Source organism: Aulonocara sp. 'chitande type north' Nkhata Bay, linkage group LG18 (genome assembly GCF_057382095.1).
Source record: "Aulonocara sp. 'chitande type north' Nkhata Bay isolate Kocher_YH1m ecotype deep benthic linkage group LG18, A_spYH_male_GT1.1, whole genome shotgun sequence".
In the NCBI taxonomy this organism is placed as follows: Eukaryota; Metazoa; Chordata; class Actinopteri; order Cichliformes; family Cichlidae; genus Aulonocara; species Aulonocara sp. 'chitande type north' Nkhata Bay.
Genome location: NC_141361.1, coordinates 1,067,445 through 1,085,450, shown reverse-complemented (window position 1 = coordinate 1,085,450; position 18,006 = coordinate 1,067,445). Strand labels below are relative to the sequence as shown.

The following is an 18,006-nucleotide window of genomic DNA, read 5'->3' as shown; positions in this document are numbered from 1 at the left end:
TAAGTGATCTAGGTAGCTCTGTTTTGGAAGTTCAGTTAATGCTAGAAATGTGTTTTGGAGTTTGTACCTGCTCTGTCTCTAAATAAAACCACTTTTTTTTACATTAGTAATTCCTTTAGTGCATAATTTTATATTGTTGTTAATAATAAATTATTTAAAGCAACAAAACAACCTGAAGAGCCGGTTGGGAGCTGAAAGAGCCGGCTCTCTAAAAAGAGCCGGAAATCCCATCACCACGGTAGAGGAGAAATAATAATAATAATAGTACATTTTATTTGTGGGCGCCTTTCAAAAACCCAAGGTCACCTTACAAAAGAACAAAATTAATAAAGGGAGCAATAGTCATAAAATACATAAAATAAGTTAAAATTGCAAAACAGAACTTGACAGCAGATAAAATCAGCACTAAAGTGAATAAACCAGTTTGAACAGATGTGTTTTGAGCTGTGACTTAAACACAGGAAGAGAGTTTTTATTTCTTATGGCTTGAGGAAGAGAGCAACTGAAGGCTCTGTTCCCCATGTTCCGAGGGACCACTGTACTATATTTCACTGGCAAATATTGGAAGGACCCACAGAATTTGGTCCTGATGAAAAGTGGAGGAGTGCATCGATCAGACACTGAAATGAAAAATGTAGAAAGAAGAGAGAAAATAATAGGCCTTAACGCTTTCCATCAACGTGATCAAACAAGTAAAGACTGTAATTCTGACTGGAGAGAAGTTTAACAGTGTGTGGCTCCCTCTAGTGGATGTTGTGGAGTATTCTGTTGTCTTTGCTCCAAAGGTTTTTGTACAGAGTTTTGCTGTTTCCTGTCACTGTGGGCTGCAGAGCACAGTAGTACACAGCAGAGTCAGACAGCTGAAGCTTCTGGATCTTCAGAGGAACTGATCTGATGCTGGAATCCAGTGTGGATGAAAATCTGTCTCCAGCCTCGTTTTCCCCCTCACCAACTTTAAAGCGACTCAGGATGAATTTGGGGCTGTTGTTTCCATCCTGTTTGTACCAGTAGAGATAATGATTTGATGAGCTGGTGTTATACTGACAGCCAAGTGTCACTGTGCCTCCTGCAGCAGCAGTCTCTTCTCCTTTTGCTTGCAGCACGTTGTCTTGTTGTGCTCTGCATTCTGTAAAACACCAACAAACAGTATCAGTGTGCTGTTAAAGAATCACGTCAATGTTGATATCAAAGAAACAGAGTTGTGTTCATACCGAGGCACATAGCAGCCAGCAGCACTGAGATGAACAGAGGCGTCATATCTGCAGTGTAGAGTAACTGTGAGCTACAGCAAGTATAAAGAAGCTGTGATCTCTCTGTTTAGTCTTCATCAACACTAAGTTGGTGGATTAGAAGGAGGAGCCTGATCACAGTGACAGGACTCATTCACAGCCCTGTGTTATTCCCCCTGCTGACAGCTTCACACTCAGCACGTCTTTCTGCTGCTCTGCTTTGCTTGGAGATCTTGCAGCAGGAAGTCTATAAAGTGAAATCTATCCGTTGGTAGTTTGATCTACCTCTCCTTCAATGCACATGTTGAAGAGTCCCTGGATAAGACTGATGTTCACAGCTGTTCTTTCTGTCAGCTCCAACCTGTCTGATTGTTCTCCTCTGAGCTCTCTCATCACCAAACTAATGCTCACCGGTTTTAGTTTCACACAATGCAACAATGCTTATGGCAAAAGGATAATTTGTTTTTGATGGATCTGTTTTCTCTTCGCACTGTAGCCTTGCTGCTTAGAATCTGTTCATTTACTGCAACGGTGAGTTTAAAAATGTACACATAGGAACTAAAGGCAACACGTGTGCTCTGCCGGAAGCTCACCACGTGACACCAGGCGGAAGAAAACAAAGGAAAGGCGCTAATACCGTTAGCTTTCCACGTGTATGTGCCTGAGCACAGGGACTGTTGTGTTGTTGTGTGAGCTGAGTGTGTGAGCTGCGGCAGCAACGATGCCTTCAGTTCAGTATCTGAGAGAGTTCATCAACGAGCGACTAACTGCTGCTGCTGAACAAATATTCTTGGAGTTTGAAAAAACGATCGTCCAGTACGAGGAAGAGATCGACCGTCAGCGCAGACTGCTGGATATCACCTGGAAACCCCAAATCAAGCTGCACAGGACAGGTGAGTGTCCCTCTGAGGGAGGATCCTGATCACAGCTCTGCGGGACGTTTCTGATTGTGAGGACTTTTTGATGTGAGCTAACAAAGAGCAAACAGAGGACAGGACTGCGCTGCGCTGCATTCAAACAGCAGGCGCTGAAATCAGCCTGGATTTCTCTCCTGATTATTTAGTGAAACAAAGTTAGGATCAGGAGATTTGTGAGTCTGGTTCAGAGGGGGGCCCATGTGCCGAAAAGCCCCCGGACGTGTCGTGGTTGCATTCCGACCTGGTCCGTTTCCTCCCCGCTCTGTCCCGCTTTTCCTTTCTATAGAATATTTAATGTAATGCTTTGTAATCAGGCCGGATTTGAGCATTTATTCAACCTGAATTCATCAATGAATGGGTTTGTTTAGGCGGAATCATTTTAAACAGCTTCATGTTTCCTGTTAAGCTTTTTTTTTAAAGTGAATTTTATTCATCAGCAACAATATAAACAAATACGGCAACATTAGTTGTGCAATACATCTGTATATACACAAGGCTGAGCACAGTAGCGGTTTTAGATACGGGCGACACGGGCGGTTGCCCGGGGCGGTATCACGGGTATTGGCACAAAAAAAAATTGCTGGTACTCATGCTGCCCGACGTCAGCCAGCGCATAGTGGGAATGTCACAGGCACCGATCGGTTTTCTATCGCCCATTTGCTGGGAGTAAGGGCGCCCCCCCCGTTTGCGAGGTGCGCCCGCTGCTGGCGGCACAGGGAAGAGAGGGCGGGGCGGCGGGGGAGTCTCTGGCTGGAGCAGCGTCTAATAACCAACTCACAAAATAAAAACAAAGCAACAAACACGAAAACACCAGACATCTCCTCTACAGACAGTCCAGCATATAGAGACGAGACGACGAGGCTCCAGCTACAGCAGTGCAAGTAAACAAACAATATATATAAGAAAATAAATATACACTTTAGGACTCGGGGTAAAGGATCAATAACAATTTAAAATTTACAGTTTGATGATTTAAAGTCTCCACACAACCTGCCGAAAGGGGAGGGGCCTGCTGCTTCCAAATAGAGCGTATTTCATTCATAATGATGTAAATCCAAGCTCATTATGGATTCATGATCTGAATCCTGGGTTGTGACAAAGTGAATCTGTGAACTAAGGTGTAGGTCTGTTAGATCATGTTGTGGTGATCCTCGAGTTGAGGGATTTGCGTTCATACTGGAGTGCAAAATTAAAACCAATGGAAGATGGACAAGAAAAGTTCAAAGCCATCAGGTGCTCAGTTTAGAAAAAAGAGAAAAGAAGAGGAGGAGAAACGAGCAAAGATGCAGGTAAGCAGATGTGTGATTGGATAATGGCAGGTTATCCTGAAACTATCAGAATACTTTATTAATCCCTAAGGAAATTATGTGGGTTACAGTTGCTCCAAGAAGAAATGGTAAAAATATTAACAGTAACAGACTAAACTCCAAACAATACATTATGTTACAGATTTTAATATTAATCAGTCATTGTTAATTGTTGATTTGTCCTGTTCTCATTGTGTGAGGAATTATGATGGCCGTTTGGTAGCTGTTTGCATACAACTCTCTCTCTTCGTGTGTGTGTGTGTGTGTGTGTGTGTGTGTGTGTGTGTGTGTGTGTGTGTGTGTGTGTGTGTGTGTGTGTGTGTGTACACAACAGTTTTATGTTAATGTACAATCCTTAATGTTTTGTCTGTGTGTGTGGGGGAGGATTAAATGATTTTTAGGATGGAAAATATGTTATACAGAAAAAAGAATATATCGCAATATTTATCGTTACCGCACATGCTTCTAATTATACCGTGATATGGATCGTGGGTCATATCGCCCAGCCCTAGTTAGTCGCCAAACCAACACCAACTACATTTTTAAATCTTAATATACAATGAGTAACAGTAGGGTGGACATTAGGTAAGGCTGCACTTTTAGCAGCGATCTCTTATAGAAAACCTTTCTGCACATATATAAAAAAGGTCAGCAGCTCCAAACCGTAGTGAAGGGAGTCCTGGCTAATATGTCGGGTTCCTTGTTGGGCTCATAGCCGAAAACTAGCTTTAATATGTTGTCTGGGTCGACTTTGCTAGCGAGAGACAGAGAGAGGCATTGAAAGGCTGCTCCAACAAAACTTATTGTTTTGGAGGAAAACACGAACACAGTGTACAGTCAAGTCCTAATAGCTTACTTTCAACTGGGCTTGTCAGGCTCTCTTTTTGGCTGCAGTGGTTATTATTATATTTGCATGCTTCCAACTCCCGTTTCTGCTCGGTGACAACTCGTCAACTCTTTTCCCCTCTCCCTTTTCTCCCTCCCTCACGCTCACAGACATGGTGGCTGTAGCTCAGGAGGTAGAGGTGGTCACCTACTGATCGGGAGGTTGGTGGTTTGATCCCTGGCTCTTCCAGTCTGCATGTCAAGATACTAACCCTGGAGTATGAATGTGTGTGAATGTCGTTAGTAAGCACTATGTATAGATAAAGTGCTTGTGAGAATGGGTGTGATTGGGTGAATGAGGCATGTTGTATAGAGAGCTTTGAGTACTCCGTGAGAGTACAAAAACGCTATATAAGAATCAGACCATTTACATAACTGGTATGGCAGTCCATTCTCCCTGCAGCACAGACTACACTGCCCATGAGGCTATATTCTTTAGGATTATGCCTGTAACACTCCAACTATTGCCTTCATATTAAATAATTTTTTGAATAATAATTAAAAAAATTTTTTTAAATTATTAAAAAATATTTCTTCACTTCATGGGCTGCAAGATTGAGACACAGGCATTAGAGCCTCTTAATGCGGGTTTTGTTTGGGTTTCCACCGATGTGGAATTACCAAAAATAGAGAGGGCATAGCCTAACATGAAACAGGAAAAGACTGCAGTGTAATCCATTTATTTCAACAAAGTAACTGTATTCTGAATAACTTTTTAAAAATGGTGACTGTAACAGAATATAGTCACTCAAATTTTGTATTTGAAATACACAATGCCAGTACATGTATTCCGTTACTCCCAACACTGATTATCTGACTTACTGTGGCTTTTAAAGTAATGATTAAGTTAGCGCAGACCTGTGGTACAAAGCTTACAAGTAGAGAGGTTTACCATATTTACCGCCAAGTCTTGTCCCATGGAGGTGTTCCGTGGAGGACCCAACTCCATGGGACAAGACTCAACGGTCAATCTGCATCTAAAGGACAAAGGTCACTCTTTCAGGGATACCAATGTACACATATTGGACAGAGAAGATTAATGGTTTGAATGAGTAAAAGAAGCCATTTATATCCACTGTGCACGACCATCTTTGAACAGAGAAGGTGATTTACGACACTGTGCCATCTATAATCCAGTTTTGAGATCCCTTCCCAGACGCCTAAACTCCCACTCACATCCTGGGCCATCTGACCTCAGGACATCACATGATAAGGTAGACCTACATCCGTTTTTACACCTTGGCTCATGTGATTAGGTAGAGGATCATTAGGGGGTCCACTGTCCCTCTCAGGGAGGAGGGGGGCACTCCCACAGGGCTGAAATCTGGGACTCCCCACCACTTGACCCTAGAACTGAAGAAGCTTCTCAGATGAGAGGTGAAACGTCTTCAAGCAACTTAAAGGAGTCCTGACACTTTTTTCCATGCTCCTTAGACCACTGAGGCAGTTAAATAACTCCTTGGTGGCAGAGCCCCTAGGGTGGATGAGGTCCACCCCAGGGGCTTTAATGCTTCAATCTTAAATATGATCAACCTATCTCTAATAATCAGCTATGTAGCACAGGCCTTCAAGCTGGCTGTAGTTAAACCTTTACTCAAAAAGCATCTCTAGACCCAGCAGTCTTAGCTAGTTATAGGCCAATCTCCAACCTTCCTTTCATATCAAACATCCTTGAAAGAGTAGTTGTCAAACAGCTAACAGATCATCTGCAGAGGTTTATTTGAAGAGTTTCAGTCAGGTTTCAGAGCTCATCACAGCACAGAAACAGCTTTAGTGAAGGTTACAAATGATCTTGAATTGAATTGAATTGAAATTTATTTCAGTCAACAACAACAACAGATTATAATTTTACATAAAAGTACTCAAACAGAAACCGAAAAAGGAATAGGCTGAAGCCTTATGGCTTATACTTATCCTATCCCTTACCCCCATAGAAATAATCAAATCCATAACCAAGAAAATAAATAGCATTGATAAATAAGTTGTATAACAGTTTGAAAAGAAATCAATGATAAATCAAGAAATTAAATCAACACAAAAAAAATTTAACAAACCAAATTTCTATAACCTTGTATAATACTAAGTTTTTAAAATCTTCCTGAAGAATGACAAAGAAAAACACATCTTCAGTTCATCATTAAGTCCATTCCATAATTTCACTCCCAAAACTGACACACATCTATACTTAACATTGGTTCTCACTTTAGGCATTTCAAACTTATAAGACCCCCTCAAATCATATTTTCCATCTCTTAGTTGAAACATACTTAAAATACAAATTGGAACATTCTTTTTCATGACACGATATATCATTTCTAAAGTTTTAGAATATATAATGTCCATGAATTTTAACATAGATGATCCTACAAAAAACTGGTTGGACTCCCTATATCCAACTTTATTTATTATTCTAATAGCTCTTTTTTGCAATTTAAATATTGAATCCAAATATGTTTTGTATGTGTTCCCCCAAATTTCTGCACAGTAGGTCATATAAGGCAAACAAAGGGAAGTATACAATAAATAAAGGCAGTTCTTATTCAAAAAATCTCTTGTTTTATAAAGAATAGAAATAGACATGGATAATTTTCGTTTCACATGTTCTATGTGGGGCTTCCAACAAAGTTTATCATCAATAATTACTCCTAAAAATTTTGTCTCATATACTCTTTCAATTTCAACATTATTTAAATTCAATTCTACTTTAATATTACTTTTACTACCTCCAAATAACATAAATTTTGTTTTACTTTCATTCAATGATAGTTTATTAAATACAAACCATCTATTTAACTTCATGAGTTCTGTTTCTACTGTTTTCAGTAATTTCTTTATGTCTTTTCCTGAGCAAAATAAGTTTGTATCATCAGCAAACATCACATATTTTAAAGTATCACTGGCTGTACAAATATCATTTATATAAAGTAAAAATAACTTAGGTCCCAAAACAGATCCTTGCGGAACTCCACAAGTTACTTTTCTAAGTTTAGATTTCATGTTATTAATACTCACATATTGGAACCTATTATTCAAGTAACTATTTAACCAAAATTGTACAACACCTCTTAAACCATACCTTTCACACTTCTGTAAAAGTAAAGAATGATCTATCGTATCAAAGGCTTTACGTAAATCAATGAACACACCTATTCCAAACTGTTTTTCATCCACAGCCGTTGCAATATTTTCAATAAATTCCATCACAGCTAGAGATGTTGAGCGATTTCTTCTGAACCCATACTGATGATCATTCAATAAATCATATTTATCAATAAAAGAATCTAGTTTGTTTGCAAATAGTTTTTCAAGAATCTTTGAAAACTGAGGCAGTAAAGATACCGGTCTATAGTTTGACACAATCTGTTTATCACCAGTTTTATATAGTGGGATCACTTCGGCAATTTTCATTTTATCTGGAAAAATTCCAGTTTGAAATGATTTGTTACAAATATATGTTAACGGCTGAAGGACACTATGAAGAACTTCTTTAATTAGTGACATGTCAAGTTCATCACAATCCGTGGATTTTTTACTCTTGAATTTACTCACCACTTCTACAATGTCACTCTCACAGACTCCACCAAGAAACATTGAGTTACATTTACAAGAAGTAGAATCTACTTCATCATTTCCTCCTGGTACAGAAATCTCTTTTGCCAAGTTGGGACCTACATTAACAAAGTAATCATTAAATTCATTAACTATGCTCTCAGTATTCTCAATCACTACGTTACCTCTTGTTACAATATGTGTTGGAGAACATGTATTATGTTGATTTTTTATTATCCTATTTAATACACTCCAGGTAGCCTTAATATTACTTTTATGTTTTTGAAGCAGCTGTTCATAATATCTTTTCTTTTCATATCGCATAATAGATGTTAATTTATTTCGATATTTCTTATATTTGTCTTCATTTTCCTTTGTTCTATGTGTCAAAAAAAATCCTGTATAACCTATTTTTCTTTTTACTGGCTCTTTCCAGACCTTGTGTAAACCATGGTTTTTTCTTTTTATAATTTTTAGAAAACTTTTTAATTGGACAATGGCTGTCATAGATTGACAAAAATATATCCAAAAACGCATTGTAAGCATCATTAGTGTCTTCCACATAAACATTTTGCCAGTCATAATTTTCTAAGTCTGTTTTAAAAGCCGTAATTTGTTCTGGTGTTTTTATTCTACCACTGTAATCCATTTTCTTTTCCTCTTGAAAATGAAGTTGATTGTTGTAAATGGTAAATGGCCTGTATTTATATAGCGCTTTACTAGTCCCTATGGACCCCAAAGCGCTTTACATATCCAGTCATCCACCCATTCACACACACATTCACACACTGGTGATGGCAAGCTACATTGTAGCCACAGCCACCCTGGGGCGCACTGATAGAGGCGAGGCTGCTGGACACTGGCGCCACCGGGCCCTCTGACCACCACCAGTAGGCAACGGGTGAAGTGTCTCGCCCAAGGACACAACGACCGAGACTGTCCGAGCCGGGGCTCGAACCGGCAACCTTCCGATTACAAGGCGAACTCCCAACTCTTGAGCCACAATCGCCAATGATTGTTCATTTCAAACACTGAAAAGACTTCTTATCTTCTTATGGCCTCTGACAGTGGACTCATCTCTGTGCTTGTCCTGCTAGACCTTAGTGCAGCGTTCGATACTGTCGACCATAATATCCTATTAGAGCGATTAGAACATGCTGTAGGTATTACAGGTACTGCACTGCAGTGGTTTGTATCATATCTATCTAATAGACTCCAGTTTGTGCATGTAAATGGAGAGTCCTCTTCACACACTGAGGTTAATTATGGAGTTCCACAGGGTTCAGTGCTAGGACCAATTCTGTTTACATTATACATGCTTCCCTTAGGCAGCATCATTAGAAGACATAGCATACATTTACACTGCTATGCCGATGACACCCAGCTCTATCTGTCCATGAAGCCAGATAACACACACCAATGAGTTAAACTGCAGGAATGTCTTAAAGACATAAAGACCTGGATGGCCGCTAACTTTCTGCTTCTTAATTCAGATCAAACTGAGGTTATTGTACTCGGCCCTGAAAAGCCTAGAAATATGGTATCTAACCAGATTCTTACTCTGGATGGCATTACCTTGGCCTCCAGTAACACTGTGAGGAACCTTGGAGTCATTTTTGACCAGGACATGTCCTTCAAAGCACATATTAAACAAATATGTAAGACTGCTTTCTTCCATTTGTGCAACATCTCTAAAGTTAGAAATATCCTGTCTCAGAGTGACGCTGAAAAACTAGTTCATGCATTTATTACTTCCAGGCTGGACGACTGTAATTCATTATTATCAGGAAGTCCAAAAAACTCCCTGAAAAGCCTTCAGCTAATCCAAAATGCTGCAGCAAGAGTCCTGACAGGGACTAGAAAGAGAGAGCAGATTTCTCCTGTATTGGCTTCCCTTCATTGGCTTCCTGTTAAATCCAGAATTCAAAATCCTGCTCCTCACATACAAGGTCTTAAATAATCAGGCCCCATCTTATCTTAATGACCTTGTAGTACCATATCACCCTATTAGAGCACTTCGCTCTCACACTGCAGGCCTACTTGTTGTGCCTAGAGTATTTAAAAGTAGAATGGGAGGGAGAGCCTTCAGTTCTCAGGCCCCTCTTCTGTGGAACCAGCCTCCAGTTTGGATTCAGGAGACAGACACTATCTCTACTTTTAAGATTAGGCTTCAAACTTTCCTTTTTGCTAAAGCATATGGGGCAGGGATAGCTCAGTAGGTAAAGTGGTCGCCCCATGATCGGAAGGTCGGCGGTTCGAATCCACTTAACGGCTACCCTGAGGTACCCCTGAGCAAGGTACCGTCCCTACACACTGCTCCCCGGGCGCCTGCTTAGTGGGCTGCCCACTGCTTCACTGAGTGAATGGGTCAAATGCAGAGAAAAACAAGTAATTTCCCCATGGGGATCAATAAAGTATCCATTATTATTATTATTATTATTATTATTATTATATAGTTAGGGCTGGACCAGGTGACCCTGAATCCGCCCTTAGTTATGCTGCAATAGACTTAGGCTGCCGGGGGATTCCCATGATGCATTGAGTTTTTCCTTTCCAGTCATCTTTCTCACTCACTATGTGTTAACAGACCTCTGTGCATTGAATCATATCTGTTATTAATCTCTGTCTCTCTTCCACAGCATGTCTTTATCCTGTCTTCCTTCTCTCACCCCAACCAATCACAGCAGATGGCCGCCCCTCCCTGAGCCTGGTTCTGCCGGAGGTTTCTTCCTGTTAAAAGGGAGTTTTTCCTTCCCACTGTTGCCAAAGTGCTTGCTCATAGGGGGTCATATGATTGTTGGGTTTTTCTCTGTATCTATTATTGTACGATCTACTGTACATCTTTAAGAAGGGGGACCGGAGGGTGTGTTCCAACTGTAGGGAAATCGCACTCCTCGGCCTCCATGGGAAGGTCTATGCCAGGTTGCTGGAAAGGAGAGTCCATCCGTTAGTCAAACCTTGAGTACAGGAGGAACAATGCTGTTTTCATCCTAGTCGTGGAACACTGTATAGATCCTTCTCAATGATACTTGAGGGTGCATGGGAGTTTGCCCAACCAGTCTACGTGTGTTTTGGTGATTTGGAGAGAGATTCCCAGGGTCTTCTGTGGGGGTGCTCCGGGAATATGGGGTGACTGGCTGGCAATAAGTCGGACTCGTTCCTGGTGGGTGATGGGCTCCGGCAGGGCTGCCCTTTGTTCGTTATTATATCCCCCCCAAAAAAATCAAAATGTATTTCTATAGCACATAAAAATACAACAAAGTTGACCAAAGTGTTTCACAGTCGGTCAGAGCAATACCATAAGACAGAATTTAAAAAAAAGAAACAGTTTAAAGGAGGGCAGGAAACAATATGACAATTGTTTGAAACAAAAACTGGCCACGAAATAACATACTAGTTTAAATCAAAAGCGACACTAAAATAATAAGTTTTAAGACACAATTTAAAAGACTGGATGGACTCGGAGGAACGAATATAAGGAGGGAGGTTATTCTAGAGTCTGGGAGCTACGACAGCAAAGGCCCGATCACCTCTGGACTTCAGACAAGACCTTGGTTGCATCAGGAGCATTTGATTGGAAGATCTAAGTGCCTTATTAGGGATATACAAATGAACGAGTTCACATAGATAGCTGGGATCCAAATTATTTAAAATTTTAAAGGTAAGCAAAAGAATTTTGAAATTGATACAATAATCAACAAGGAGCCCATGTAGGTTGGCTAAAACTGGTGTGATGTGGACATAATTTCTAGTACCAGTTAAGAGACACGCAGCTGCGTTTTGAACTAACTGGAGCCGGTGAATAGAGAAAAATAGAAGGCCCAAGTAGAGAGAGTTACAGTAGTCTAATTTGGAAGTGATAAAAGCGTGAATGAGCTTTTCAAGGACCTTCAAAGTGAGGTATAGTTTAGCTTTAGATGTCTGACGCAGGTGGTAGAAACTTTTTTTTTCCCACAGGAGAGATCTGTTTCTTGAGTTTAAAAGAGCTGCCCAGGAAAACACCAAGGTTTCTAACAGTGGGTGAGAGATGGCTAGCAAGGAGCCCTAAGGCATCGGTTAGTTGTTCCAGCGGGGTGTGACTATCAAAAACTATAACTTCTGTCTTATCCTCGTTCAGTGTGAGCGAGCTACATGATAACCAAGTTTTGGCCTCATTTAGACAGTCAAATAGGGGTTGCAAGGAAGTAGAGACATCCGATGTCAAAGGGAAATAAAATTGTATGTCGTCGGCGTAGCAGTGAAAGGAAGTGTAATCCCAACGGCAGCATGTGTTCTTTTTCTTTATAATGGGTTGCACGACAGCGTGCTTAAATACTGACGGTACACAACCTGATGACAGTGATATATTCAGTAACAGTTGGATACAGGGACCAACAGTGGGCAAAGCTTCCTTAAGAAAACGAGAGGGAAGGATATCATGGGGGGAATTCGAGATTTTGAGATGATCAATTATAGCTGTTAAATCAGAATCAGACAGTGGCTGGAACTGTTGAAAGACAGTCAAGCATTCAGGGACTGGAACAGGGTCAGAAACTAACAATGATGGAGATGAGAGAGATGCCCTCAGAACTGAAATTTTGCCAGTGAAATATTTAAAAATTTATTACAAAGTACAGGGGAGGCATCCCTATAAGTAAAGGGGCAAGGGTTTATCAAGAAATTAAAAATACTAAAAAGGGCTTGGGGATTATGGCAGTTAGACCTAATAATACCAGAGAAGAAGGTAGATTTGGCAGCATGTCCAGCGAGACATGGAGTTTATCTTTTTTCCATTTTTGCTCAGTGTGCCGGCATTCACACCTAAGGGCGCGGGTAGTGTCATTAAGCCAGGGTTGGCGTAACAATTCGGCACTTTATGTCCTCAGAGGTGCCACCGAATTAAGAATGTCGGCACATCTAGTATTAAAAAGGTTGGTAAGTTCCTCCGCTGATAAATCCGCAATACCATTAACATCAAAAAGAGGGGAATCAAAAAAAGCAGCAGTGAAATGAGCAATTGACTGAGAGCTCATCTAGCGTGTTTGCCGTAGAGAACCATCACTATACAAATCAACATTGTTAATAACAGTATTAAACAAAATGGTCCGAAATCCTGAGGTTCTCCCAATTTAAAGCGATCACCAATCGGAGAAAAGAAAAGGATAATGTTTAATCGTTTCCCATACAACTTTATCCGTGATGTCTGTGATGCAGATATCCAAACCATTTGACAGTACCAAGTTGAGTGTGTGACCTTTTGTGGGAGTTGGATCACTTACCCACTGGGTGAGATTAAACGAATTAATAAGAGTAAGGAAGTCTTTGACTAGTGAGTCGTCTTTGCAACAAACATGAATGTTAAAATCCCCAACAATTAAAATACGATCATAGCGTAAGACAACACTCCCCAGTAAGTCAGCAAATTCAGAAATAAAATCCTTAACAAATTTCGGGGGGCAATACACCAAAGCACAAAGAAATGAAGGGATGCGGTTCAGTTCCAATAACTGCACCTCGAAGCTGGGGTACAGAACAGATGACAGCTGCCGACATCGAAATTTGTTTTTAAAAACTGAAGCTAGCCCTCCACCTCTGCCAATGGTTCGGGGTGAGCTCAGAACAGTGAAATTGGGTGGAAGCAGTTCTGAGAATGAAACTTGGCTTCACCAGGGCGAAGCCAAGTATCAGTCAAGAATAACAAGTCAAGTCCGGATGAGCGAATAAAATCATTTAAGACAAAAGTCTTATTAGCCAGTGACCTCATGTTTAACAAGGCCATCTGAAGAGTGGTCACACTGTTGCTGGTGCTCCCCCACCCCAGGGGTGGACAGGATTTCTAGGCTTAGCCAAGTGGCAGAAGGCTTTCACTTGGGTGGGCTCAGAACCTCATCTATGCTTTTTGCGGATGATGTGGTTCTGTTGGCTTCATTGGGTGATGGCCTTCAGCTCACTTTGGAACGCTTCACAGCTGAGTGTGAAGCGGTGGGAATGAGAATCAGCACCTCCAAATCTGAGGCCATGGTCCTCAGCTGGAAAAGGGTAGAGTGCCCAATCTGGGTAGAAGATTAGTTCTTGCCTCAAGTGGAGGAGTTTAACTATCTCGTGGTCTTGTTCACGATTGAAGGGAAAAGGGTGCAGGAGATCAACAGATGGGATTGGTGCTGTGGCCACAGTAATGTGGACGCTGTACCGCTCTGTTGTGGTGAAGAAAGAGCTGACTGTAAACGCGAAGCTCTAAATTTACTGATCAATCTATATCCCTACCCTCACCTATGGTCACGAGCTGTGGGTAGTGACTGAAAGAAAATGATTGTGGATACAAGCGGCGGAAATGAGCTTCCTCCAATGGGTTGCTAGCCTTTCCCTTAGAGAGAGGATGAGATGGTAAAATGTTCTAAAAGAAAGAAAACAAGGATTGACCAAATAATGTTTTGTATTTTGGTAGTTAGCAGTGTCCATATTCTGCTCTTCTACTGCGACTCCTGCGCTGCTGACTTTTGAAATCATTCTGCTCACTAACTGGCTCAACATTGGCTCAACAGTGCATGGACTGGACAGCCTAACAGGCTAGCTACAGTGCTAAAGAGAAACCTGGAATTGTTGTCATTTTATTCTAAGGTAAATAAAAAGATGTACTAGCTTCATGGAGTGCTTTTTTTTTAAAGACATCAGCTTGTAGTTTAATGATGGTTTACCCTTATTGCTGTTCTTTAGTTTATTTAAAAGTAAATTTGCTTCTGTTTTTCTGGTATAACATCATATCACTTTCTTTGCGATGTCTCCTTTTGTCCCTCCAGATGTCTTACAGCAACATGTTCCTAAGAAGGAGGTGGTACCGACTGAGCAGCAGCTCTGTAATCAGGATAACAACTCCAGTCTGAAACACGGGAAACCAGAATCTCCACAGATTAAGGAGGAACCGGAGGAACTCTGCAGCAGTCAGGAGGGAGAGCAGCTTATACTGAAGGAGGAGACGGATACCTTTATGGTGACCGCTACTTGCGACAAAAGTGACCAAACCGAAACAGGTGGGCAGCAGCTCCTGTTTCTAAGCTCTGCTGTAGCTGAGAACCAAGATCAGGGACGAAGCGAGAAACTTGATTTACAATCAATTCGATTTACGAACAAAAGTCACAAGAATAAAGAAGACCCGACAACATCAGGGAGTAGGTGTAACTCTGATAAAAGTACAAAGTATCTAAAATGTGATGTTTGTGGAAAAGTATTCCGATATAATTATGAAATGACAAGACATTATAGAATCCACACAGGCGAGAAACCGTATTCATGCACTATTTGTGGCAAAGGTTTCGTATGTACTGGCTCTTTAGCAAAGCACAGAAGAGCTCACACAGGTGAGAAGCCTTATTCTTGTATAACATGTGGGAAAAAGTTTGCTTATAACAGTGATTTACTGAGACACCTGAAGACGCACACAGGTGAGAAACCATATCATTGTAAAAGATGTGGGAAAATGTTTCTATATAATAGTAATTTACTGAAACACATGCGGACTCACACAGGTGAGAAACCATATGGATGTAAAACATGTGGGAAAATGTTTGCTTATAATGGTGATTTACTGAAGCACACAAGAGCTCATACAGGTGAAAAGCCATATCATTGTAAAACATGTGGGAAAATGTTCGGATACAGTAGTTCTCTGTTAAAACACATGGGAATTCACACAGGTGTGAAACCACATCATTGTAAAACATGTGGGAAAATGTTTGCTTCTAATAGTGATTTAGTGAAACACACGAGGATGCACACTGGTGAGAGACCATATCATTGTAAAACTTGTGGGAAAGTATTTGCATATAGTAGTTCCTTATTGAAACACATGAGAATGCATACAGGTGTTAAACCATATCATTGTAAAACTTGTGGGAAATCGTTCACCCGTAACTCTATTTTGACAGAACACACAAGAACACACACAGGTGAGAAACCGTATGAATGTAAAACATGTGGGAAAAGGTTTAACTCTAGAACTCATTTGTTGCGCCACATGAAAACTCACGCTAAGCGGTGCACTATCGATACAAGATTATTGGCTTAGTGAGCTGCTTTGAGCTAAAAGTCAGAGGTTTGTGTCACAAAAGTTACTTTTTTAAAATCTGGTGTTAATTACCCTGTTCAGCTATGAATAATTGAAAGAGGTATGAATATAAATACTGATTTAAAGATTATGGTAACTTACACTGAACACATAAGCTGTTAAAGAGCAGGTAAAGTTGAGAGGTTTAACTGGAATGTGCATATATTCATATATATATTCAAGTATGCAGAAAACGTGGAAATGTTGTACTTGATTCTCTGCTGAATCTGCTGCTAAATCTGTTACACTAATTTAATTGTAGCTATTAGAAGATGGATCACAAAAAACAAAACAATTACTTTAGTTTGCAACAAAGTAAAGCAAATATTTTCTTGGGCTTTGGAACTATAAGCTTTAACATTTAAATGGGTCCAGTTTAAAGTATCAGAGCTCTAGTGAGAGCCGAGTGCACACTCTTGTCATATTTTCAGCAAGTGTTTTATTGGTATATTTTCTTTGTTTTCTATAATTTTTTAATCATTTTATCGACATCTGATAATGTCTGTTTATTCTGACTGAGATTTTAGTTTTGTTAATTCAGTTTATATAAAGGAAGCCTGGTGTGTTGATCTTCATTGATAGTATATGCTTCTTTTTTTTTCTAAAGGGGGGTGCTCTGTATCGCAAAACTGAAATCTAGGAGCTGTTTCTATGTTTTTCCATCTAAATCTTAAACATGATGCTGTCCACTGTGGTGATGATGTGGTTGACAGTCTATCAGAGAGTAAACCAGTTACACTCTCACCTGTGGTAAATATAATCACTGTTTAGAACAACATTCATGTCTTTGGACTGTGGGAGGAAGCTGGAGTACCCAGAGAGAACATGCAGACTCCACACAGGGAGGCCTGAGCCAACCAGGACCTTCTTACTGTGATGGGACGGTGCAAGCCACTGCGACAACGTGCTGCTGGTTTCTTTTTGAATAAATAGAAGATCTTTGTTTTGTTTTAATTGGGGTGGTCTTTTGTATTCATATGTTTTGTTTATTTAGCTCATTTAGTGCATTTATATTAATTTACTGTTAATTTTAAGTTGTTTAAGAATCTAGACTTGCTGTGAGAACCTCAGGTTCAAAGATAGATAGGTGTAAGCGTAACATTTTCATTTCTTGTTCTGCACGCATTAAATAAAGCACTAAACCTGTAGTTAAACTCTCCTGTACTCATTGTATATGACCAAAAGGTTTCTTAAATGTCTGCCTTCAGTAAATACAGATTTTTTTCTGTCTAAATCAGGTCTTTATTTGAGGCTTCTAAGCAGTAAATTGCTAATCCTTTTCTTGCTCTCTCTCTCTCTCTCTCTCTCTCTCTCTCTCTCTCTCTCTCTCTCTCTCTTTATGTATGTACCTATGTATGAAAGCCATAATAAAAATGTGGAAATATAGTGTATATACAGTATCATGTATATTTTACAAAGCCTCTTGTTCATGGTTTTGGTTTTCTTTAGTTTGTAATTCTAGTCCTTCCTTACTTAGTATTTATCTTAGCCTGTGTTTAGTCTCTGATCCCATGTCTACTCAGAGTTTTCAGCCTTACACAGTCTTAATGGTCCACAAGGGCCGTGGACCCCATAACCGCTAAGGCCGGAAGTGCGAGGCTTGTGAAATGGGATGGTCTAGCCTCGGTTGCGCTGCCCAGGTTGCCTAGCAACCATGATACTAACAGCTGGAAACGTTTCATACAGCTTTGTTTGACAGAAATGAAGGAGAAAACCTTTTGTTCATTTGTTTCTACATGAGCTTTGTGTGATTTTAATAAGTATCTGAGGCTGAGATCACGGGACTGTGAAAACATGATTATTGGGCTTCATTACTGCACTGAACACCCATTTTAAGATTAGCTAGTAAATAACAATTAGCTAATGTTGTTCATGAGACCAAAGTCCTCTCACTTTGGGTGAATATAATATGGCCAATATTAAAGTTATTACAGCAGTGAACTTGGACTCTGTGTCAAATACTGAGCTTCAGTAAAGATTCAAGTTGCATTTATTCAAATTTCCCATCACCTTAAATCTTCACTCAAAGATAAGTATCT

General features: G+C 40.2%; 1 protein-coding gene across 3 annotated transcripts; it reads left to right on the top strand.

The window, feature by feature from the left end:
• The first annotated feature begins 1,846 nt into the window (after positions 1–1,846).
• LOC147307553 (uncharacterized) lies at positions 1,847–17,295 on the top strand. 3 transcript variants are annotated; one of them, XM_086271802.1, is made up of 3 exons: positions 1,847–2,122; positions 14,664–14,894; positions 16,739–17,295. In XM_086271802.1, the coding sequence occupies exons 1-3, from the start codon at positions 1,951–1,953 to the stop codon at positions 16,894–16,896; spliced, it is 561 nt and encodes a 186-aa protein (XP_086127928.1). In that variant the 5' UTR covers positions 1,847–1,950; the 3' UTR covers positions 16,897–17,295. The 3 variants fall into 3 exon arrangements, with proteins under 3 accessions (XP_086127928.1, XP_086127925.1, XP_086127927.1); XM_086271799.1 differs by having other exon boundaries at positions 14,664–16,881; XM_086271801.1 differs by lacking the exon at positions 1,847–2,122 and adding an exon at positions 9,435–14,484 and having other exon boundaries at positions 14,664–16,881.
• The last annotated feature ends 711 nt before the right edge of the window (positions 17,296–18,006 follow it).